Source organism: Marmota monax, unplaced genomic scaffold, assembly GCF_021218885.2.
Source record: "Marmota monax isolate L192 unplaced genomic scaffold, Marmota_monax_Labrador192_F-V1.1 WCK01_AAM20220418_F8-fsc00131, whole genome shotgun sequence".
Lineage (NCBI taxonomy): Eukaryota > Metazoa > Chordata > Mammalia > Rodentia > Sciuridae > Marmota > Marmota monax.
The window spans coordinates 5,218,075-5,242,839 of NW_026693141.1; the positions used below are offsets into that span (position 1 = coordinate 5,218,075).

General features: G+C 44.9%; 1 protein-coding gene across 3 annotated transcripts; it reads right to left on the reverse strand.

Annotated features, from left to right (window-relative positions):
• Positions 1 to 347: 347 nt before the first annotated feature.
• Positions 348 to 24,765, reverse strand: Smo (smoothened, frizzled class receptor). Of its 3 annotated transcripts, XM_046455105.2 has the most exons (13): positions 24,335 to 24,762; positions 23,935 to 24,080; positions 8,783 to 8,988; positions 7,897 to 8,106; positions 7,524 to 7,696; positions 6,978 to 7,197; positions 6,761 to 6,884; positions 5,305 to 5,397; positions 4,790 to 4,898; positions 3,609 to 3,794; positions 3,010 to 3,158; positions 2,186 to 2,320; positions 348 to 1,856 (listed from the first exon to the last, which is right to left on the reverse strand). In XM_046455105.2, the coding sequence occupies exons 3-13, from the start codon at positions 8,927 to 8,929 to the stop codon at positions 1,423 to 1,425; spliced, it is 1,980 nt and encodes a 659-aa protein (XP_046311061.1). In that variant the 5' UTR covers positions 8,930 to 8,988; positions 23,935 to 24,080; positions 24,335 to 24,762; the 3' UTR covers positions 348 to 1,422. The 3 variants fall into 3 exon arrangements, with proteins under 3 accessions (XP_046311061.1, XP_046311060.1, XP_058438836.1); XM_046455104.2 differs by having other exon boundaries at positions 23,935 to 24,765; XM_058582853.1 differs by lacking the exons at positions 23,935 to 24,080; positions 24,335 to 24,762 and adding an exon at positions 9,655 to 12,454.

Here is a 24,765-nt window from a genome sequence, read left to right on the forward strand (position 1 = left end):
AAACTGACATCCCCTGGCAGATGGCATGAGGTTCTGAGGTAGACCCCAGGGGATGCTTGCTTCCTATCTTCATTCCAGGGCTGAGCGGCATGCTTGTGCTCGATTATCTTATGCTTAGTACTCAATGAACTAGCTGTGGACATCAAGGAGCTTTTGTTCATAGAGAATCAATTAGCCAGGGAGGACACATTAAGCTGACATAGCTCAACCTCTGGCTGTCAGTCTTGATCTCATCAGCCCCAAGCTCTTGGCCTTTCAGAAGAGCCTTAGGAGGAACGTGGAAGACAAGTGATCAGGACTGGGTAAATAGGACAAAACTAGGGCTAAGGAAAATAAACACACTGGAGTTTATACAAAAACATTTTATTTATTTTTCATATTTCTTCTTCCCATCTCTATCCCCCAACCTAAAACCCAGCCAACTTCTAAGGTTTCCAGCTACTGGGTCTTGAATATGGGGTGCTGGGGACATGGTTGGAGGTTATGAAAGGTGGGAATCTCCTACCCCACCAGTTGTGGAAATTGAAAGAAGCTTTCCTGCCTGGCTGAAGGCAGCTTCCCAGGATAGCCCCTCAAGTCAAAGGATCCATCCCCACTGGATGGTCATGAAGAAGACATAACATGTCTCTCAGGGGCCCAGAGGCTCCAAGTCACTCCTTACCAGGCCAAGGCTCTACAGCTGGATCAATCTCTCACCAAGAGATAGAGCTCAATGTGTGTGTGTGTGTGTGTGTGTGTGTGTGTGTGTGTGTGTGTTCACACGTGCTTGCAGTTCTGGGTCCTAATCAACAAATAGGAAGCCGGAAGAGTCTGGCCTGGTAGAAATGAGATGAGATGGGGAAAGGAGGATGCAGAAGAGAAAGTGGGTTTGGGGTAGGGCTACCTGTTTAGAGAGGCCCGTGTGGCAGTAAGCACTTCTGGCCTCACGACCACCTTAAATGAAGAAGGGAGCCCTGTTCCCACTTAGGCAAAGGACAAATGACACAATAAACACTTTTGGTCTGAGAGTGCCAGGAAAGGGCACCTGTTGGCACAGAAAAGGGCAGCCAGCCCCCATCTGGAAGACAGGACATGGCTGCCTCCCTAGCCACCACAATCTACTCTGAGAACTGTCACCCCTGCCTCTGCCATTATTGCCCTACCACAAGCTCTGCTGGAGACTATTGCTGCCAGACTCCAGCTGGTGGGACAGAAATAAAGACCCTGAGCTCCAGGGCCCTGCCCTTGGGGTGAGACCTACCCATGGAGAAGTCTGGCTCTTTCCCACAGTCCTGCTGCTTTAAGCCAAACACACAGAACTCTCCTGGGAGGGCACTTGGCCCATAGTTTCTCTGGAAGATGAGATCCAGGGAAGCGCTCTCAGAGAGGAAGAAGAGCCTTGGAACAGTATTTGTTCCTTTTTCCTGTCCCTGCTCTGCAGGCTCAGAAATCCGAGTCTGCATCCATGAGCTCTGCCTCCATCAGGTTTGTGCGAGAGTGAATGGGCCCCAGACCCTGGCGGCAGCCCTGAGCCCAGGCCGTGGGGGCTGGAACACTGGGGAGAAATGTATCCTGACGGACACTGGGCTCTGGGCAGAAGGGGTTGGAGACCAAGGTCCAGGCTCCCTGTCGGCAGGATTCCCCAGATCCCCAGGCTCCTGAAGCCACCAGGCATTTTTGTCGGGGGAGCTGAGGCAGCCGAGGAACAGCACTGGTGGCAGGGGCAGGGGCAGGATGATGAAGCTCAGGGGCTGGTGCCAGGGGGCACACCTCCTTCTTCCTCTTCCTTCGCTTCTTCTTCCGGCCCAGGCGCTTCTCCAGCTCTGGAGAGATCTCTGCCTCAACTAGCCACAGGTTGGCTTGTTCTTCTGGGGGTACTGTCAGGAGAGAGAACACTGCCTGGGGCCCTGGCTTTGTCCTCAACACCCTTCCCTCCCCAGCATCCCTATTCTCTGTGCGCATGTGTGTGTGTGTGGTGCTGGGGATTGAACAAGGGCTTTGCACATGCTAGGCAAGCACTTTATCATTGAGTGTTCTACCTATACCCCTAGCTCCCAGCACCCCTATTCTTGAGCTCTGGACTTCCAGTGCCTTGACTTCAGATCCTCTGGGACCTTTCCTTCCTCCTCCCCCTCTGGTAGTGCCTGGTATTCCAGTCCCAGCATCTATGCCCACCACCTCCCTACAGAAGCCTAAACTCTCATACCTGGAGTCGCCACAGGAGTGACAGACACATCCTGGGGCAGTATGGCTCCTCTCCTAGCCACCATCTTGGTGACATGCTGGGCCCAGGCAGAGGAGACATCAGCTGAGGGTTCATTGAGGTCAAAGGCCAAACCCGCTTTGGAGATGGAAAGAAAGATGGAATAGTGACTTCCCAGTCCCTCTCAGTGGCGCCTTCCTTATCTAGCACCATTCCCCTGAGTTAGTCCCTCCCCCTCCAGTTGTCAGAGAAAGGTCTATAACCACAGAGATCTATGCATTCAGAATCTGAGGGGAGCAGCTTCAAGTCCCCAAAGGGCTTAAACAACAGTCAGAAATCTAGTCTTAGAACCCTGGCTTACTCTGGCCCAGAGAGCAAATGGAAAAGGAAGAGAATGGGGAGAGAGCCCTGTGTGGTGGCGCACGCCTGTAATCCTGGGTGGTTCAGGAGGCTGAGGCAGGAGGATCACGAGTTCAAAGCCAGTCTCAGCAAAAGTGAGGTGCTAAGCAACTCAGTGAGACCCTGTCTCTAAATAAAATACAAAACAGGGCTAGGGATGTGGCTCAGTGGTGGAGTGCCCCTGATTTCAATCCCCAGTACCAAAAAAAAGAAGAAGAAGAAGAAGGGGGAGAGAGGGGAACCCTCACAGACCATGAACAGGAACAGAGGAGAAAGAGAGGCCTTCAGAGAGGTGAGGTGGACTAGAAAAGAATGAGTGTGTGAGTGGGAGAAGGAAGAACAGTCTGCCAAACATCCAGTGTCCTGGGAGGGGAGGCAGCTGGGCACTCGAGGTTAAGTGGCTCGAGGGAGGACAGGGCCAGGCTCACCCACAGGCCCATCATGGGAGACAGTGTGCATGCTGAAGGACAGCTCCTGGCCTGGATTCTGCAGCAGCTCCCGCCGCTTAGAGAAGGCCTTGGCAATCATCTTGCTCTTCTTGATCCGTTTGGGCTCATCATCACCCTGCCCAGTCAACCTGAGAAAGTGTGGAGAGGGGAGTGGAGGAGCCGCCACTCACCACCAAATCTTGTGAAAGATAGCGTCCCATTCCCTCTAGGTTAGGAAGTTCTGAGAGTCTTAAATGCCTCAAAGACTCTAAGGAGTAGAGACCTTCCCTGCAAAGAAGTGAACCTAGAACACAAGGCTCCTGTGTACCCTGCTGTCAAGTCATCAACTTTCACCAAATGCTGCCCACTGGCTCAGTATTTGGTCCACACTCATACCTCAGGTCGCCCAAGGACAGGCGGCGCCACCAGGGGGCGGTGGATAGCCACTGAGAAGAGGACCTCAGGCAGCTCAGTGCCCTGTTTTGGAAAACACAGCTGTCCAAGACCGTGTGCAGGAAGAACTAGACAAAGCCTAAAGGTGGGGACCTGAGGCTGCGATTAAGACAGGAGGGACAGGATGAGCTGGCTGCTGATCCCACCTGCACCAGGTGCGCCTCCAGATGAGAAGTGTGGCCTTGGTCCAGACCCAGGTGCTCATGGCGATACCAGTGCCAAACATGGCAAACAGGTTGATCTTCTCCACCAGGAGGCTGGGGCGATTCTTGATCTCACAGTCAGGAATGGGTTTCTTGGTAGGCAGCCCAATGGTCACATTGGCCTGGCACCTGTGGTGAGGGATGGTTGACAGTTGAGTCTTTCTGAGTCCCATGGGTAGGGATCCAGACTATCAATCCAAAGACTTTGGAAAGAGTACAATTCTCATGGTACTCTTGGGTGGTTTTGTTTGGGGACTGGGAATCAAACCCAGGGACTCACTCATGAGTGCTCTATCACTGAGCTACATCCCCAGTCCCTCACAGTTGAAACTTCCCAGGCTAGAAGCTGGAACCTTTAAAAATGAGCCTGAAGCAGTCCAGACAAATGTCCACTTTAATGGGCATTTTAACTGTTGCTCCTTATAATGGCAGGTGCTGCACTTGAGGAAGTTGAGATGACTCACTCTCTCCTAATCATCCTCATTCATACACAAAAAAGCACAGGTACAACTAGCAAACCGGAACAGGTTGTTAACCTTTCATAGACAGGTATCTACTCCTGTGCAGGGATCTATGGAGAAAGCTGTAGAAGGTACAACCTTGAGTTGGTCAAAGAAAGCAAAGGATGAAAAGCCTTCTTTTTTATTTTTATTTTTTTGGTACCGGGGATTGAACTCAGGGGCACATGACCACTGAGCCACATCCCCAGCCCTATTCTGTATTTTATTTAGAGACAGGGTTTCACTGAGTTGTTTAGCGTCTTGCTTTTGCTGAGGCTGGTTTTGAACTCGCAATCCTCCTGCCTCAGCCTCCGTTGCTGCTGGGATTACAGGTGTGCACCACTGCACCTGGCTTGAAAAGGCTTCCTAACAGTTACAAACACACCATCCCATCAGCCAGCCAAGGGGTGCATGTAGAAGGGCAGAGTTGAACAGGCACTTGAAGGCTCTTTCCCAGGTCTGGCACAGCACAGAGCAGCTAATGTCTTGGGGGCCCAGACACTATTAGCCTCATCTGTTGAGGGACCTGGCAGACTCCTGCTGCACAGCAAAGGGGATGCTGTCCTTACAGCCAGGGCTCCAGCTCCCACCACTGCCACCTCCAAACCCAGTCCCCACACTCACAGCACATAGTCCCGGAAGCTGCGCTCCCACTCAGCCTGGTTAAAGAAGTCGTAGAAGTGGCAGCTGAAAGTGATGAGCACAAAGCCAAAGGCCAGGAAGCCAAAAATGCCTGTAGAGGACAGGGACATAATGGGACGTTACCGGTCAGACACTGGAGCAGTATGGGGGAGTGTGTCTGCCCTAATGAGCAATAGAGGATGGGGTGAGTTCATACTGGGCTCAGGTCAAGAAGGGTATTCTCCAAAATAAAGCAAGAAGGACCTGTGAGGCAAATGTTGGAAGGCTCCCATGGGAGAAGTGGGGACATGGAGCTGTCTTGACTCAACTTGCTTCTCCCATCTGAGAAGGCCCTCTTCTTTCAAGCTGCCACCAGTACCACCACCTACACACACATACCTTGTCCTTGTCCCATGGCTGCTAACTTGTCCCCACTGCATTACTGCACCCTGGAGGCTCCTGAGCCCCAGGAGGGTACAGTGTTGGGCTGGCCAGAACTTCAGACCTCAGCCACTCACCCAGGCGCAGCATGGTCTCGTTGATCTTGCTGGCAGCCTTCTCACTCAGCAGCCCCGGGTGGTTGCTCTTGATGGAGAACAGAGTCATGACTCCTGAACAGAACAGGGACCTCATGGATTAGCAGAGTGAGGCCACTCTCCTGAGAAGGACGGGAATATAGGGGAGGGTCCCAGGGCCCCAGAGTCCTGGGTCTGATTACACCTGTGCTGACTTAAAGCTTGGAGGACTGGAGACACTGGAGAACGGGAGAACAGCTAATAGCAATTCTGCTATGGGCTGGAATGACACAGCGGCAGCATCCAGAGAGAAAGAGGGAGCCCCTGTCCTGACCCTACTGCTCCTAAGGAAAGCAGCCAGGTCAAAGTTTTCTGATGGAAAAGGCGTAAAACCAACTCAAGAACAGCACCGTTGGGCTGGGGTGTGGCTCAGTGGTACAGTGCTTGCCCTGCATGTGTGAGGCACTGGGTTTAATCCTCAGAACCACAGAAAAATAAAGATATTGTGTCTATCTACAACTAGAAAAGAGCAGCACTGTTGGAGAGAAAATGCTGTGGGACACACATATAATCTTAAAATTTCTAGTAAGTATATTAAAAAAAAACAACTAATTTCAATGTGTTTTATAAATGTAATATATCCAAAATGTAATCGCACCAATATATAATCCACATAACAAATCATTAACAGATATTTTCCCCCTTTTTGGTGCCTTTTCTTTGAAAGGCAGTGTGTATTTTACACTTATAACACATCTCAATCTGGACTAGCGGCAATGCAGGTGGCTAGTGGCTACTGTACAGGACAGCACAGATATGAGACATAAATCAGAGGCACAGACACTGCCAGAAAGGGAGGAAAGAGGAGGAACAGAAGGCTGACTGTTCAGTGGGAGGAAACTGAAACTGACAAAACCCAACGAAAATAAGCCAGATACGGAAGCTCAATGTGGGGTGGCAGATTGAGACAGGGAAGTTAGGGACGAGTAAATCTGTGCATGTTGTGAAAACTATGTGTGCGTTGGGGTAGGAAGGAGATGGAAACCAAACTCCAAAAGACTGACAGTATAAAATTAAAGACAGCACGCACAACCAAGGGCCACAGGTGGATCCATGTGGGCAGAGTGGGTTACCCAGGCTGGTCATCACATAACTGTACCCTGCCAAGGGGAGGCAGGGGCTGGACTGCAGTCTCAGTTCCACTCAATAAGCCTGGTCAGGGCTCTAGAGGAAGGGGTACATTTTTCTGGACAATACAAAGGCACTGCCACATAGCAAGAGCTCATGGTACTGTACCTGTCTAAAGGTCACCTTCTTCTACACTGCACCAAGGACTGGGATGAGCTAGCTGCAGTCTCAGTGTGCAGGTAGCAGAGCTGGTGACCCTTGTTCCTACTTCCACAAAGCAGGCTTTCGGCACACGTGTGGTCCCACTGGCCTTGGCCTAGTCCTCACTCACCTCGGATGAGGAAGTAGCCTCCCACAATGAGCACCAGGCCAATTGGGGCCAGGACGAAGCCAGCCCGGTAACGGTAGTTCTTGTAGCCCACAAAACAGATGCCGCTCACGGAGTCCCCATCCACCTGCAGCAGGAAAGTGTGGGAGGGACCTTCAGTTGCTGGTCCCTCTCGCAAGACTATCCCACTCAGGTCGCCAGCCCCCGCCAGTCACTATACCTGGGCCACAGCGAGGATTGCCACGGTGAGGACAAAGGGGAGTGACCACGTGAGCAGATGGAAGTAGGAGGTCTTGCCTGAGAGTGGCTGGTAGGTGGTGCCCAGGGCTTTGAAGGAAGTGTGCCAGGCATAGGTGAGGACCACAAACCAGACCACACCAGCCATCAGGGCATAATACACGATGACAAAAATGATGACGCAGGACAGGGTCTCATTGGAGCTGTGCAAATATGTGGGTGTCACATGGGAAGGTCAGTCTGTACTCCCTCTACCAAATCTCTCCACCCTGTCCCCAAATCCTGGGCTGCTAAGGTCTGGAGGGTCCCTGGGCTTGAGGACAGGACCCAGGTCACATGAAGGGGTTCTAGAAGATACTGCTTTAAATCCAGGTTTTGAGGCAGAAGCCAAGGCTCAACAAGGGGAATCCAAACCCAGATGAATCCTTCCCTGAAATCCCGCTTTCAGGTATAACCTATCCCTTCTGTGGGAAGTGCCCACTACAGTTTTCCTCCATCGTCCTCACCTCTGGGTCCTCAAGACACTTACGTGGGCTCCCCTAGCCTCATGGTGCCATCTGCTCTGCACACGATCTCCCGGCGGGCACCGTCCATGAACTGGGCCAGCCAGCCAATGCTGCCCACAAAAAAGCATGCATTGACGTAGAAGAGAATCACTGCAGGGTAGCGATTGGAGTTCCGCCAGTCAGCCACAAAGGTGGCCTGGAAGAGAGTGGCCGTTCTGCCAGGTGAGGGTTGTTCTGCTGCCACGGACACCCTTATCTAAACCCCAGGCTCTTCCATCATGACCCTTCCCTGGGGTGCCCCCTCCCCCCCCAAGCCCAGCCCCATGCTCCTTTCCTGTTTCCAGGAGGAGGGAACACCTGTACTCAAAGCATGACCTGTCCTCCCTTGTGACTGACCAGGGTGAAGAGCGTGCAGAGGCCGGTGACAGCACCAAAGGCTGCAATGTAGCTGTGCATGTCCTGGTGCTCGGCCTCGGTGAACAGTGGATTCTGACACTGGATCCCGCAGCCCTCAACATCCTCGTACCAGCTCTTGGGGTTGTCTGTTCGCACCAAGGGCGCTTCACACTGACCCGAACTGTTGAACTTGATGTTCTGCACCTCATTCTGGCACCAGGGAAGGGAAGAAGGCAGTGGCAAAGGGAGATCAGATCAGGGATGAGCCTCTTCTTCAGGAAAAGGTGTCAGGGGCAGAGTGTGGTGTCGGAGGCCCATTCCAGGACTCAAACAGCCACTCAGTGGCTGTGCAGGCTTGGGTAATTAACTGACCACCTGTTGACCACTCGGTGCCTCAGCTTTCCCATCTATAAGATGGTAGTACCTACCACACAGTAGAGTTTAAGGGTTAAATTAATAGATGTAAAGTGCTTATCATGGTATTTGGCATGTACTAAATAATAACTAGCATTATTACTATCATTCTTACTATTATTATCAGTTTAGACCTCTAGATCTTACCCCCTTGTCTTGGTGTCTCCAGCTGTATGATCAACTCCCTAAAGACAGTCTCCTCTCATCCATGACTCCTGTAAATTCCCTACACCTAACAAAGTGGGTGCTCAAAAAAATTTTTTTTTTTTGCTAAATTTATTATCTTGGATCAGTAGAGAAACCCTGATAAATTGGTCTAGCCAGTGAGTTGCAGTTTGGGTTTGTGACTCATGGCTCCCACGGCTGTAGACTTGAGGTCCCCAGGAAAGAAGGCTCTGGTTCCTCTGCATCCTGCCAGACCCTTTCCTATGTTAGGCCAGACATCGCAGATCCTGCTCCATAGACAACTCACCGGGCAGCCTTCAGGGAAGTGGTCAGGGGTGCAGCGCAGGAAGTCAGGCCAGCCTCGCTCCCGCTCCACAATGGCACACGGGCCTCGGGTGGCCTGGCAGAGGGTGCGGCTGGGCAGCTCCACTCGTTCATTCTCACACTTGGGCATGTACACAGCACACAGCAGGGGCTGGATCACTGCCCAGCATCGGGGGGCATTCCGGAGGCCTAGGCAGGGGTGACAGTGTGGGCTTATTACAGTGAAACCCGTCTTTACTGATCCACTAACACAGCTGCACCGCTTGGTCCCCAAGCCTTTGCCACACTGCAGGCCATTACTGCTCAGACCTGTCAGACGTGGCATTTTTCAACAGGACATCTGGGCAGGACAATTCTTTGTGCTTCAGGACTGTATGGTGCATTGAAAGGCATTTAGCATCCCTTAACCTTGCCTACTAAATGCCAGCAGAACCCTTAAGTAACTGTGACAAACAAAAGATGCCCCCACTCACTCACTCCAGGGGTAGCAACTAGTGGAGGGCTTGAAGAAGAGCTTCTGGGATGCTGGGAATATTCTAGTTCTTGATCTCGTTCTGGTTACATGAGTATGTTCATCTTGTGAAAATCATGATCTATGCTCTAGTCTGTATGTACACTGTAATCCCATCAAAATTTTAAAACCAGATGCCATTTCCAAATTCCCTGCTAGGGAATGGCAGTGCCTCTGGTTGAGTACCCTGGAGGGATCACCTTTTCAGAGTGTTTTTGAACCCTTCCACAGAATTCTTCCAGAACAGGAGGCTATGAGACCCTACCCCCCACTCCTCCCAGGGCCCATTCACCAGAACCCAGAATGGTCTCCCCTTACCCAGCCTCCAGAACACTTGTTCTTACCAAGCTAAGGTGAGAGAGAGAAGAGGTAGGGGCTTAAGAAGAGGTAGTCAGAGGAGCCAGGAACTCCAGAGCCAGAGGAGGAAACAGGAGATCAGATGGAGAGAAACACAGGAGGCTCGGTCCAGTGCAAAGGGAGGAAAGACAGGCAGAATCAGGCAGAGGTCTCCTGGCAGCCCCACCTGGCCCAGGCCTCTCCCCTGCTCTCTCCAGGAGCTGGCCTCATTCAGCTTTCAGTCCCCTTAGCCTCTCCTCAATCACCCCTGCTCCAGGAGCTCAACAAATCAAGTAAGAAGTTATACTGGGAGAATCTTCTGAGGACATGACAGCCAGCATGGACAACTGTCACACTGTCAGGCTGGGCATGGTGGGGGCAGGTAACCACCCTATTGGAGAGAGGTGACACAGTGGAAAGGCCAGGATCATGGGCACTGCAAATTAGCCTGGCTCCAAAATCTTGGTTCCTGGCTATGAAAAGCTGGGCAAAGTACTTAATCTCTATCTCTAGCCTCAGTTGCCTCATCTATAAAATGGGAATGAAAGATTTAACCTCCCAGAACTACTATGAAGAGTGAGAGACAGCATGTTAAATGTGCTTGACTCAGTGCCTGTCAGGTAGTAAGCACACAGGAAGGGTTGTTTTTACTAGTCTGAGGCCTCTGACTGCTCACAGGTCACAGTCTAGACTCCAGGGAACCAAGCAAGAACCAAGTTCTTGCCAGTTATGAAGCAATATTCTCAGGCAATGGTTTCCAATTGATTCAAATCAGAATCACCTGCAGGACCCTCATCACCTAGATGGAGGACCCAGTCCCAGAAATTCTGAATGGGTGGATTTGGGTTGAAAACATAGCAGTGGGTATCAGGGGCAGGGTTGTGGGAGAAAGCAGCAGGACAGAACACAGATGTTCTAGGTATGAGGAGGCTACATGCTCACCAACCCACCACGAGGTGAAAATATCATAAGTAGAAAATGCATTTTTCTTTTCTTTATTTCCCATTTTTTGGTGCTTGGGTACTACCACTACATTCCCAACTCCTTTTACTTTTTATTCTGAAACAGAGTCTCACTCACTAAATTACCCAGTCTGACCTCAAACTTGTGATCCTCCTGCCTCAGCCTCCAAAGTAGCAGGGATCATAAGTGTGGGCCACCGCTCTGGGCTGGAAAATGCACCTAAACTTCCGAGCAACCCAGTACAGCCATACAGTGCACTGTGGAGCATCAGTGGTTTCCCTTATGATCACACAGCTGACCCAGAGCGGCATTCTCCCCAGCATCTGGAGAGAAGATGAGGCTGCGTATTTCGAGTCCAGGAAGAAATCCAATTCAAAATTCCATGTACAGTTTCTACTGAATGTGCATTGCTTTGCACCATCCTGAAGATGAAAAATTGTTAGCTGAACCACTGTAAATGTCTGTATGTAGAAGTGATGGGCCTGTTCTCTATCTTAAATATGGTGGCCAAGATACTATGCATTTGTTTAAACTAATAGAACTGTACAAAAAAAAAAAAAGCAAATTTTACTGGATGTTTATTAAACAATACATTTAAGTTGGTTGCGGTGGCACATTCCTATAAACTCAGCTAATCCAGAGGCTGAGGAAGGAGGATCAAAAGTTCAAGGCCATTGTATGAATTCATTCTGTGTCAGGTTTGGATACCATATATTTGCATTACAGGACTCCCCGCTTCATGTTATGGCTGCTTATTTAATAAGTGTTATAAAGATCAAATTCATAAATTAAAAAAAAAATCAAGCCTAGCCTTGGCATCTTAGTGAGACCATGCTCAAAATAGAATTATAAATTTAAAAAAGGTTGAAGATTTAGCTGCCTAGTAAGTACAAAGCCCTGAGTTCAATACCCTGTACTACAAAAACAAAAACAAAACAAATAATACATTTAAGATGGTAGATCCAGGTGTGGTAGCACACACCTGTAGTTCTAGTGACTCAGAAGGCTAAGGTAGGAGGATCGCAATTCAAAACTGGCCTTAGCAACTTAGGGAGACCCTGTCTCAAAATAAAAAAATGAAAAGAGCTGAGGATGTAGCTCAATGGTAAAGCACCCTTGGGTTCAATCCCCAGTACTTAGGGAAAAAAAAAAAGCAAGGAAAAAGCTCTCTGGAGTAAAGTGTATTCTAGAACAGCATCAGGCAGTTAATTAATAAAAATGCTGTGTTATTTATCTGGGTTTTATGATACCATTTTTCTTTTTTTTTCCCCTCTTCATTTTAAATATTGTCTCTTACTTTAAAAATAAACTCTCCAGAAAAAAGATAGATTATTAATCTTAAAGGACAATTTAGGAGCTATTTCGGGAAAAATAAAGTGGATTCGTTTTCCCATTTCTTGCATGAAAGAAAATTCCAGATAGATCAAAAATAACTACATTTTTATTTTAAATTGAAGTACTAGAAGAAAATATTGGAAATGGTTTTTTTAACCTTAGAGTGAGGAAGCATGACATAAAACCCAGAAGCCGTGAAATAAATTTAAAGAAAAGAAACTTCAGAAAAAAGAGATACATTAAGTAGGATAAAAACCAAATAAAGTCATAAGAAGAGCCACATGAAAAAATATATTTCTAGTACATATCATAGGTAAAGAGTTAATCTCTTTATATGCATACAGCTCTTCCAAATCAGCAGGAAATGCATAATCCTATAGAATTATGGGCAAAAGACAAAATAGACCACACAGAGAAAACACAAATGGACTTTGAAAAGGTCATAAAGACTTTGATGACTTTTTGAACATAAAGAGATATTCAACCTCTTAAAATAAAGGCAAAATAAAATGATAATAAGATGTAACTTTTTAACCTTCAGACTGGTAAAGATTAAAACATTTGAAAATACTGTATTGTCAAGAGTATGGGGGAAAACTGTTACTTCTATATATTGTTGATAGGAATAAAAATTGGTAAACCCCTGTGGAGACCATTTGGTGTTATCTATCAAAATTTTATACTAGCAATTCTACTTCACATTTTCCCAAAGATAATATAGAAGATTATTCATTGCAGCATTGTTTATAATGGCAGAGTGGAAACAGCTTGCCTCCATATCCATAAACAGAACATCAACTAAATAAAATAACACATCAGGGACTGAGGGAGGTAGCCAGTGATAGAGCAAATGTTTAGCTCATGTGTGGCCCTGGGTTCAATCCCTGGAACCAAAAAAAAAAAATCAAATCAAATCAATGTAAAAGAACATTATTCAGGGTTGAATTATATACATTGAAAAGAAATGATGTCCAGTAGTCCAAAATGCTTTTATTTGTATTTTATTTAGAGACAAGATCTCACTGAGTTGCTTAGCATCTCACCATTGCTGAGGTTGGCTTTGAACCTGTGATCCTCCTGCCTCAGCCTCCCAAGCGCTGGGATTATAGGTGTGACCTTTATTTCATTTGTTTATTTATTTATATGCGGTGCTGAGAATCAAAGCTGGTGCCTCACATGTTTTAGGCAAGTGCTCTACCACTTAGCTACAGCTCTACCCCTCCAATATGCTTTTTATTTTTGTTTATTTTGGCGGTGCTAAGAATGAGCACAGGGCCTGGTGCATGCTAGGCCAGGGTTCTACCAACTGAGCTGAATCTTGCACCCATAGATCTATATAAAGCAAATAGCATAGATCCTAGAAAATAGCACTCAACAAATGGTTGACATTTTTTTTTTTTTTTTTTTTTGGCATTGCCAGGGCTCAGATCCCAGGCCTGGCCTGGAGCATGCTAGGCAAGCACTCTACCACTAAGCTACATCCACGGCCCCAATATGATTGTTAAATGGACACAGTTGAGTGGAGAACAGTCCCCACAGCATAGCACCTGTTGGGAGTAGAGGAGAGACTTAAGGCCACCCCTACAACTGGACATATGTCAGATATCTCTAAGAGGACATATAAAAAAGTAGTGTTGTAGAAAGGAAAATGGGTAACTAGAAGCAGAAATGGGACTTAACTTGTTCCTTTTGAATTTTGTACCATGTGCATGTGCTATTTAAAAGCACATGGCTCAGCAGTAGAGGGCTTGCCTCACACTCGCAAGGTCCTGGGTTCGACCCTCAGCACCATAATAAATAAATAAATAAAGTTTTTTTTTTTTTTAAAGCACATGGTATAACATTCTTTCAAAAGCAATTAAGCTTAAAAACAAAAATATAGAAGGCTGGGATGTAACTCAGTGGTAGAGCACTTCCCTAGCATGTTCCAGGCCTGGATTAGATCTCCAGCACTGCAAAAAACAAAGATAACAAACAAACATACATGTGTGTGCACGCGCGTGTGTGTACACAAACTAGAATGAGGGGAAACTGTCCAGAGAAGAGAAGGTAATGAAACCGGAAAGAGTACAAATGGGGACATCAGCTTTATCTGTCTATATTGTTTTATTTCTTTTACTTTTATTTTATTCTTTTTGGTATTGGAATGCTTTACCACTGAGCTACATCCTAGCCCTATTTATTTATTTATTTATGAAAGAGAGAGAATTTTTAAATATTTATTTATTTATTTTAGTTTTCGGTGGACACAGCATCTTTATTTTATTTTTATGTGGTGCTGAGGATCGAACCCCGCGACCCACGCATGCCAGGTGAGCAAGCTACCTTTTGAGCTACATCCCCAGCCCAACCTTTTTATTTTTTATTTTGAATCAAGGTCCTGCTAAGTCGCCCAGGTTGGACTTGAACTTGCAATCCTCGTGCCTCAGCCTACTGAGCAGCTGGGAAGACAGGAATGCACCACTGCACCTGATTTATTTCTTTTATCTAACTAAACAACAACAATGTGAAACAACAACAAAAGAAAAATAAAAACACAAGTATTACAATATTAGACTTTGTACATTTTTATAGTCATAGCCTTTAAAAATAACATTTACCACAAATGAAGCTAGACTTTTAAAGACTTTTTATGTGATTCTGATTATTAAAGTTGAGAACTCCTGCTTAAGGTTGGGTTAACATTAGAAAATTAAATCAATGCAATTTACTACAGTAACAGATTAAAGGGGAAAATTATATGACCATTCTCATTAACAGAAGGTAGAAAAGATAGTTGATAAAAATTCAACATTTATTCATGATAAAATAATTGGCAAATAAGAAGATTAAAAAAAAATCTTTTTTTTTTCTTCCAGTACTGGGGATTGAACCAAGGTGCTTACTGAGCCACTGAGCTACACCTCCAGCCTCTCTTTTTTTTAGTTGCTGATGGACCTTTATTTTATTTGCTTATTTATATGTAGTCCTGGGAATCCAACGCAGCGCCTCACATGTAGGAGGCAAACGCTCTACTGCTGAGCTACAACTCCAGCCCCCATCTCCAGCCTCTTTTATTTTTTATTTTGAGACAGGGTCTTGCTAAGTTGCTAAGGCCCTCACTAAGTTGCTGAGGCTGGACTCACACTTATGATCCTCTGGCCTTAGCCTCTTGAGTTGCTGGCATTACAGGTGTGGGCCACTGTGCCTGGCTAAAAGAAAGCTTTCTTAATTTGATAAAGTGTAACTGACATCACACATCAAATTTATCTGTCAATCTTTCTCTTTGGAAATCAGAAACGCAAATAATGAAGGATGCTATTACTATTACCATTTCTATGTAACAATATCCTAGAAGTCTGGTGTACAGCAATAGAAATAAATAAAAGATATACATCTTGAAAAAGAAGAAACAAAATTCATCCATAAATGATTTTGACTACATATATGAATAAATTTAGCAAGTTTACTGGATTCAAAATCAAGTGTTTTTTTTTTTAATTTCAAGTGTATTTCTTTTTTTTTAATTTAATTTTTTTTTATTTGTTGATGGAATTTATTTTTATTTATTTATATGTGGTGCTGAGGATCAAACCCATGGCCTTGAACGAATTAGGCAAATTATTTACCACTGAGCCACAATCCCAGCCCCAAGTTTTTTGTGTGCTGGGGATTGAACCCAGGGCCTTGTGCATATAGGCAAGCTCTCTACCAACTGAGCTATATCCCCAGCCCCAAGTGTATTTCTTTATGCCAACAATAAACACAAAATGAAACAAATGTTAAAGTCGTCATTTAAAATAGCATCAAAAATAGCAAGTGTCTAGGAATAAATCTAATGACTGATATTTAATAACTATAGAAAACTATAAAAATACTGAGAAAGATAAAATATCTAAGTAGAAAAACAAATGTTCAAAGTTTGGAAGACACGAAAATAAACAGATCTATTTTTAAAACTTCAAATCAATCTATATAGTCAATGTAATCCCAATCAAAATCAACAACCTGTACTTTTATAACAACACAAAGGACCAAGAATAGCCCAGACTCTCCACTAGACATGAGTACATTATAAAATAGAAGTTCTTAGCTTGTGATTCATCAAGGATTCTTGGAGAGAATTCAGTAGTCCATGAACTTGGATAGGAAAAAAATACACCTAACTAAAATTCAGCCCTTCCTCTACTATGAATGTAAGCAATATGCCATAATAATGTTCAGCACAACCCACAGCTTCATCAAAATGGAATCGGATATTTTCATCACAGATATCTGTAAATCTTGTCAGTTCCATCACTATTTGGTCATTATAGTGGCTATTACCCCTGTAGTAGGTCTTATTTAGCTAATAAAGAAGCACACATGTATTGGAGCACAAATTTGTTTCTTTATATTTGATTCATTTTTATTTTTGGTGCTGGGAATTGAACCTAGGGCCTCACACATGGGGCACATGCTCTACCACTAAGCTACACCTCCAGTCCTGTGTTTCAGTATAATCCATTTCCTTTATGACCCTATATACTTTTAAAATTTTTAACTGATACACAAAACATGAAAGTTGTACATATATATTAATGGGGTACCATTTAATGTTTGATACCTGTACACACTGCATCATGTCTAAATCAGGTTGAAACACATTTATCTCCTCAAACGTTTAACATTTGTGGCAAAAGCTTTCAACACCTTTCTTCTAGCTTTTAGAAATACACAGTAGCTAAGTGTTACCTATAGTCACCACACTGTGCAATAGCACCCAGAGCTTCTTGATCCTGTCTTAACTGTAACTTACTATCTATTCATCAACCTTTCCTTCTCTGCACCTCCCTCCCTTCCTACTGTCCCCAGCCTCTTGTAACCGCCATTCTACTTTTTTAACTTCTAGGAGATCAACTTTTGTTGTTGTTGTTGTTATTGTTTTTTTGTTTGTTTGTTTTTTGTAGTTGGATGGATAGCATGCCTTTATTTTATTTTTATGTGGTACTGAGGATCGAATCCAGTGCCTCACATTTGCAAGGCAAGAGCTCTGCCACTGAACTGCAGCCTCAGCCCCTAGAAGATCAACTTTTTTAGGCTCCATAAATGAGTGAGTCACGCAATACTTGTCTTTACATGCCTGACTTTAACATGTGATCTCCAGTTCCCTCCACATTGTCACAAGTGACAGGGACTTATTATTTTTCATAGCTGAACAGTAGTCCACTGTGCATATGTACCACATTTTCTTGATCCATCCATCTCTTAATGGACACTTACATTGTTTCCATTTCTTCACTATTGTGAATAGTACTGCAATAAAACATGGAGGTGCAGAAGTTTCTTTAACATACTGACTTCATTTCCTTTGGATATATACCCAGTAACGGGATTGCTAGGTCATATGGTGATTCTATTTCTAATTTTTTGAGGAACTTCCATTCTTTTCCATAATAGCTATGTTAACTACATTCGCCTCAACAGTGTGCAAGTGTTCCCTTTTCTCCACATCCTCTTCAGCACTTGTTACCTTTAGTGTTTTTTATATTAGCCATTCTGGAACTGAGGAAAGGTGATATCTCATTGTGGTTTTGACTTGTATTTCCCTGGCAGTTACTGACGTTGAACATTTTATGTATCTGTTGGCTATTGGGGTGACTACTTCTTCTTTTTTTAATATTTATTTTTTTAGTTTTAGGAGGACACAATATCTTTATTTTATTTTATGTGGTGCTGAGAATCGAACCCAGTGCCTCACACATGCTAGGTGACTTCTTAAAAAAAAAAAAAAAAAGTCCATTGCCTAATTTTTAATTGGGATTTTTTTTTTTTTTTTTTTTTTTGCTACTGAGCTTGAGCTTTTGAAGTTCCTTATATATTCTGGATATATGATTCTAAATACTTTTTTTTTAATCCAATGTATTTTACTTTATGAATTTAAAAGTACTATGTTGAGGAGTGTTTAGATTTTACAAGACTGCCAAAGAAGTCTTTGGTTCAAAGAAGGTGAAGAACCATGTTAGAAAGATATGGTAATTAAGATGCTATGATACTGGCAAGTGACAGACATATAGACATACAGAACACAATAAAGAGCCTGGGGGTGGTGGGGGACTGTGTGTGTGTGTGTGTGTGTGAGAGAGAGAGAGAGAGAGAGAGAGAGAGAGAGAGAGAGAGATTGATTTGTGGCAGACTGTGGGAAAAAGAGATTCTTTTTTATTTTATTTTTCCTTTTTTTTTTTTTTTTGCAGTACTGGGGATTGAATCAAGGGTCTTGCACACACCCTAGGCAAGTGGCTCTACCTCTGTGCTACAATCCCCAGTTCTTTTTCCATTTTAAAATTTTCAGACAGACATATCAAGTATCTAGGATGGTCTCAAATTTGTAGTCCTCCTGCCTCAGCCTCCCAAGAAGCTGAGATTACAGATGTGCATCAGGGCATCTAGCTAAAAGTATTCTTTTTAATAAATGCTGTTGAAATAGGGCTGGGGTTGTGACTCAGAGGTAGAACACTTGCCTAGCATGTGCAAGGCCCTGGGTTTGACCCTTAGCACCACATTAAAAAAAAAAAGGTATTGTGTCCAACTACAACTGAAAAATAAATTTAAAAAAATAAATGCTGTTGAAACAATATATATATAGAACTATGCTTCTACAAAAATCAAGTCCAGGTGAGTTATATGCCTGAAATGATAGGAAAATCTATGAAGTTTCTAGAAGATAACATCAGAGAATAAATTCACGACTTTGGGGCAGGAAAAGATTTTTCTAAAAAAGCACTAATTATAAAAGTTTGAAGAATGATTAAAGTTCAAAACTTCTATTCAACAAAAGATGCAAAGAAAACAAGGCAAACCACAGAAGAGATTTTTAACACATACAACCAATAAAGAACTTATATCTAGTATATATAAAGTACTCCCACAAATCTTGCAAAAATGACAGTCCTGTAGAAAAGTAGGCCAAAGATTTAAACAAATTCTTCACAAAAGAAGAAATCCAAAAGCTGGGCACAGTGTGTATACCTGTAATCCCAGCTACTAAAGAGGCTGAGGCAGGAGGATAGCAAGCATGAGGCCAGCTCAGCAACTTAGTGAAAACTTGTCTCAAAGTAAAAAGGATGTAGCTTAGTGGTAAAGCATCACTGGATTCAGTCTCCAGTGCCACAAAATAAACAAGTAAACAAACAAATAAATAAAAGAAGAAGAAATATAAATAGTGGGTAAACATTTGCAAAGATGCTTAACCTTACTAGTAATCATAGAAATGCTAATTAAAACCACAGGGTTCCCCCAATGTATTTCAGAGGCAATCTGCTTGCCTAGCATGTGCAAGGCCCTGGGTTTGATCCCCGCACCACCACACACACACACAAAAATTAAATTAAATTAAAATCATAAATATATATCACATTATATGCATTAGACTGGAAAAAATTTAAAAGGTTGATAATACCAAGTGTTGGTTAATGATGACATTCTACAAGGCTAGCGGCAGTATGAATTGGTACAATGACTTTATAAAAGAGTTTGGTACAATATGAAGGTATGCATGCTTTATCATCCAGCAATTCTATTCCTCAAGAATGTATTTGGAAGGCTGGGGTTGTAGCTTAGTAGTACAGCACTTGCCTAGCATGTGTGAGGTACTGGTTTCAATTCTCAGCACCGCATATAAATAAATGAAATAAAGGTCCATTAACTAAAAAAAAAAAAAAAAAAGAATATACTTGGGATAAAACTGTGTCAAGGTGCATCAGGATATACATAAGAATACCCATAGCAATGTTATTCACAATGAGCAAAAATTGGCAATAACTTAAATATTTAACAACAAAAAAAAATAGATAAACAAATTGTAATGATTCATACAATGGAATACTATTCGGTAATGAAAAGGATCTGCAATAACATGGATGATCTTACCAAATAAAGCAGTATAAAGGAAGTGAGTTGAAGAGGATACATACTGCATGATTCCACTTATGTGAGATTCAAAAAACATGCAAAACTGAAATATACTGTTTAAGGATTTCAAAACTAGGTGGTAAAATGTACAGGAAAAAAAAAGAAAGAATTATCAAAACATCAAGATTATTGGCTCCCTCTAGAGAAGGGGGAAAGGGATGTGACTAGACCAAGTTCTAGACCCAGGTGTCAATGTATAACTGTTATTCAGTACCTTTGTGTTTTATGCTCCTTTCTTTAGACCTAGTATATTCCACAATTCATAAGTTAAATGTGATGCCAAAATGAAAACTTGGTCCTTGGGTGTTTTTCTGTATTTCTATACTTTCTCAAATAACACACACACACACACACACATATTTGGGAAAGTATATGTAATATGTATTTATTTATAAAACCATTTATTAACTGCAAGTCATATATATATATGTGTGTGTGTGTGTGTATACATATATATGTATGTATTTTTTTAAAGAGAGAGAGAGAGAATTTTTTAATATTTATATTTTACTTTTCGGCAGACACAACATCTTTTTATGTGGTGCTGAGGATCGAACCCGGGCTGCATGCATGCCAGGTGAGCGCGCTACGGCTTGAGCCACATCCCCAGCCCTGTATGTATTTTTTTAAAATATTTATTTTTCAGTTGTAGTTGGACACAATACCTTAATTTTATTTATTTATTTTTATGTGGTTCTGAGGATCAAACCCAGGGCCTCACACGTGCTAGGCTAGTGCTCTACCGCTGAGCCACAACCCCAGCCCTTGTTTTGTTTTTAAACTGATTCTGATCATCAACCAGGTTTGGAAATGGCTCTAAGGAAATCCTTCTTGATCTGCCCCTGAAAATTGTCCACCATCATCAACAATGTCCCTTCTCTCACCTCTCAACTTGAGGTCTGGGAGACAAATAAGAAATTTCTCCCAGCTTTTCTATTTCTTTCCTGCAGGCTGTGTCTCAGATGGGCGACAGGGCCACAACCCATGTACACGACAGAGGCAGTCAAGGGAGCTACGTGCAAGCTCTCAGTGACCTACTCCCTTGCCAGCTTCAGGGCCTCTTTCTTGCCCCATTTACTAAACCAGATTTGGCCTAAGGTGGATCATGGCCTGGACATTATGTTTGTCTGGTCAGCCTGGAATGCCTGGGAGGAGGCATTTCCAGCTGTAATGGGGAGAGATGCTAAGTGACAGAAGAAGCTCAATTCCAGAGAGATCAACAACAGGAGAGACCTGTACTATACAGACCTAGAAATTAGACCAATCTGAGCTATAAACTTCTCATTCATGGTATTCTTCCAAAGCCTCAGCAATCTGGTCAAGGAAGTACATAGTATCCCATTCTCTACAGCAACTTCTCTCTCCACACCTGCTGGGAATCTCCACAAATGCAGCCAAGGAGCATCCACAATTCCCACAGCCTAAACCAAATACATACTTTCTTCCTAAACCTACCCCTCCACTACTGTTCTCTACCTTAGTGAAAACGGTAACTCTGTTCTTCTCTAGTGCCCCCTCTTATTATGAATCAGCATCCACATATTAGAGAAACTGATCTGCTCTTAATTGTCCTAAAGAGAAATGTAATTTTATTTACATAAAACGGAAAATAGCAGTATTTACTTGTTTGTTCAAATTTCCAAATAACCTTTTCTGTTAGCACTTGCCTTGAATGAAGCATGATCTCCTTGACCTAGAAAAAGGTACTTGAGATTAAAATCTGCTGTTATTGATATAAACACACGCCAGTGGTTGTTAATAGCCTATCCTCCTCTTGATGGCAGAGGGATGGTGTCTGCATTCTTCATCTGCTTATGCCTCAGAACCTGTCTGAGGAGGTGACATGCGACAAGCCTCAATATGCAACTGAATAAATAATGAGTGGTTGTTGTACACTCAGTATTCTGAGGGGGGGGGAAGAGGGGAGGGGAATGACGACCAAGTCTCTATCAACAATTTACACATGAAAACAACTAAATCATCTTCATTCTTCACCCACAAAAACACCTGTAAGAGCCAGGTAACACTGACCATATTTAACACCAGATCAAGATCACTAACTCTGGACAGGACAAGCCACTAGCCAAGAGCCCAGCTAAGAACCTGGCTATGATTATCACATATGCCTCAGGTTTACCCTCCCCACACACTGACCCAGCTTACAACAACATTTGCTTGTGGCCCTACTTCACAGAACACCAAGCAGCAAGAACAAAGCAGAAAGAGTGCAACCAAACACACAAGGAACAGGACTGAGCTGAAGGATGGGGGAAGGCGGAGAGAAGAGTAGCCTTGGGCTCAGTGCTTATGCCTCTGCAGGACCCTGCCCAGTCAGCTAGTAAGGTTTGAACTCATGCACTCTTCTATCAAAACTACTTCTGCTAGCCCAGCAGCTGCTTTCAGGAGTATGGGCCCCTTCTCCTTGATCTGATGGTAGGCAGCTTCATAAGTGCATTTAACTTAGGAGATTTCAACCATAGACCTCTGCAAAATAAATAAAGAGGAGAGAATATCTTTCCTGTCAGTAAATCAGAACAGGGTGAGATTCTAGTGCCGAGAGATTTGGATTTTCCATACAGCTGGCTCCTAAACTTAAGTCTTAGTTCAGGTAGTGCTCAATAAACCTTGCTTGATCTTTATTTTTTTCCCTGTTCCTTTTATTATTCTTTCAATCTTTTGCATGTATATAACTTTAGAGACACAGTTATATTTCCTATGTATACCTGTTCTTATATAGTGTACATTACTATATCTCACATGATTTGTGCAAACATATAAAGAGTGTATATGCAAAATTACATGGATCTTGCACTATAGTATTTTTTGGAGTTTTCAAAGCTACTGTGGTTATACATGGCTCTGCCTTATGTACTGATTTTAGAACCTGACCTCTACACAAGACATAGCTCCACCTTGTGTATTATCCTCCAAGTTCTTCCAGCATCTGCACCAAGCCAGGAACTTTGTGGCCTTGTCCAACATTGAGCAAAAGCCAAATTAACAATGGCCAGCTGCCTACATATACTACTTCCACTAGGATCCTCCCTAGCCCTGGGGGTCAAGCTAAGACATGGGGCACCCAGGCATCAAAAGAAGAAGGCTCTAAGGTCTGCTCCTGACTCCTAATTTTCTTTTCTTTCAGTCATAGTTTTTAAATTAAAGTGGCTAGAAACAGGCATGACAAGGCCAGTTCTTTTCCCAGTGCCCTGTGGACCCCCAGTCCAGAAGAATGACAAGTGAGGAGATAATCCACTCTACACTCCTAAGGAAGGATCTCTTTGGGTTCCTTCTGCAGTTTTCAGGCTCTGCCAAGGAGAAGGCTTTGGGGCTTCAAGTGTCAAAGTATCCCAGACTTAAGTCTAGATGAGCCTAAGGATCTAAATTTCTAAAGAACACACAAACGACAGTTGGAATTGTCTCTTCATTCTTGGCCCCTAGCGTGGATAAGCGTTCCCATTTTTCAGATAAGGAAACTGAAATATCTTGTGAAAGTACATCAAAATCAGAGTTATCTAGACTTCCTATCTCTTGAATCAAAATTTCCAGATAGTTCTGATTACCTCTCCATTATTTATCACCAGAGTGTTTCTTTTCCTTCACTCATTTCACAAATTTACACCCACCTTTCCCCTCCAAAAGCTAAATCCCTTCAACCTCCAACTTTTCTTTTTTCTCTCCAATTCTGATTTCGCGGAGGTCTAAACGCCGCCTAGAATCTCCAAGGACCCTGCTTCCAGAGTAGGTGGAGCATCTCCTCTTCCTAAAAAACGTTCTTTTCTGTGGCTCAGAGCCCCCTCCTCACAGGTCTCTCATCCCCCACCCCCATTCTTTGCTCGCCCACCCTGCCTTTTGTGATCAGTTTCCACAATTTCCTCGCCCTCCCTTCCCCATCATGCAGGGTCCCCTCCTGCACGTAACCTACCCCTAAAGTTCCAGTTCGGTCCTCCAACTTTCCCGGGTGCAGTCCCCGATCTCTCAGCAGCTCAGGCCGGAGCCTAGTCCTTTCGGCAGTGCCCCCACCCCACCACTACAACCCCACGACCTAGCTCGGGTGTGCTTACCCGACCAGAGCACGAGCTTGCCGTGCGCTTCCTCCTGAGAGTCCGAGTCCCCGGCCAGCAGCGTGGAGGTGGCCCCGTAAGGCAGAGCCGAGCCCAGGCACACGTTGTAGCGCAACGGCTCGCAGTGGGCGGCCCGGCCGCAGTGGCTAAGCAGCGGCGGAGGGCCAGTCACGGCCGCGCTCCTTCTCGCGCTCCCGCCAGCGCTACCCGGCCCAGGCCCGGTCTCATTCCCGCTCAAGGCCGCCCCCCGGTCCGGGCCCCCCATTAGCAGCAGCAACAGCCCCAGGAGAGGCAGCTCCGGCCCCCACGCAGGGCGGGCAGCGGCCATGGCCAGACCCGCCACCTCAGCAGAAGCCCCGGCGCCCCCGCCCGCTCCCCAGAGCCCCCCGGCCACACTCACAACCCTGGGGGCCGCGGAGGCGGCTCAAGCGACCTGTGCGCCCCTTGAGTTCGGGGCCGGCTTCTCCCAGACGCTCAGTGCGCCCCGGCCCCTTGGCGCCCAACTTCGCAAACTTTGGAACCCGGGGCCCATGTTGGGCGGCAGAGGCCCGGGCAGGGATGCGCAACTCCCCACTCCCTCGGCTGGCGATCCAAGCTGTCTTCAGCCTCGGGAGCCCTGGGGGCCCCCAACCCCCATCCCCATTCCCTCTCCCACCACTAAAACCAACTCTCGGCCCCACGATGAAGGCCAGGCGCGCGCCAAGGGTGCGGGACTACGTCCCTAACTCTATCCGCGGCTCCGCCCCCGCGCCAGCCCGCGGCCCAGCCGCCACCTCCGCCGGAGCGCGCCGCAGCCCCCAGAGTTCTCCCCGCCGACTACCCGGCTCCTTT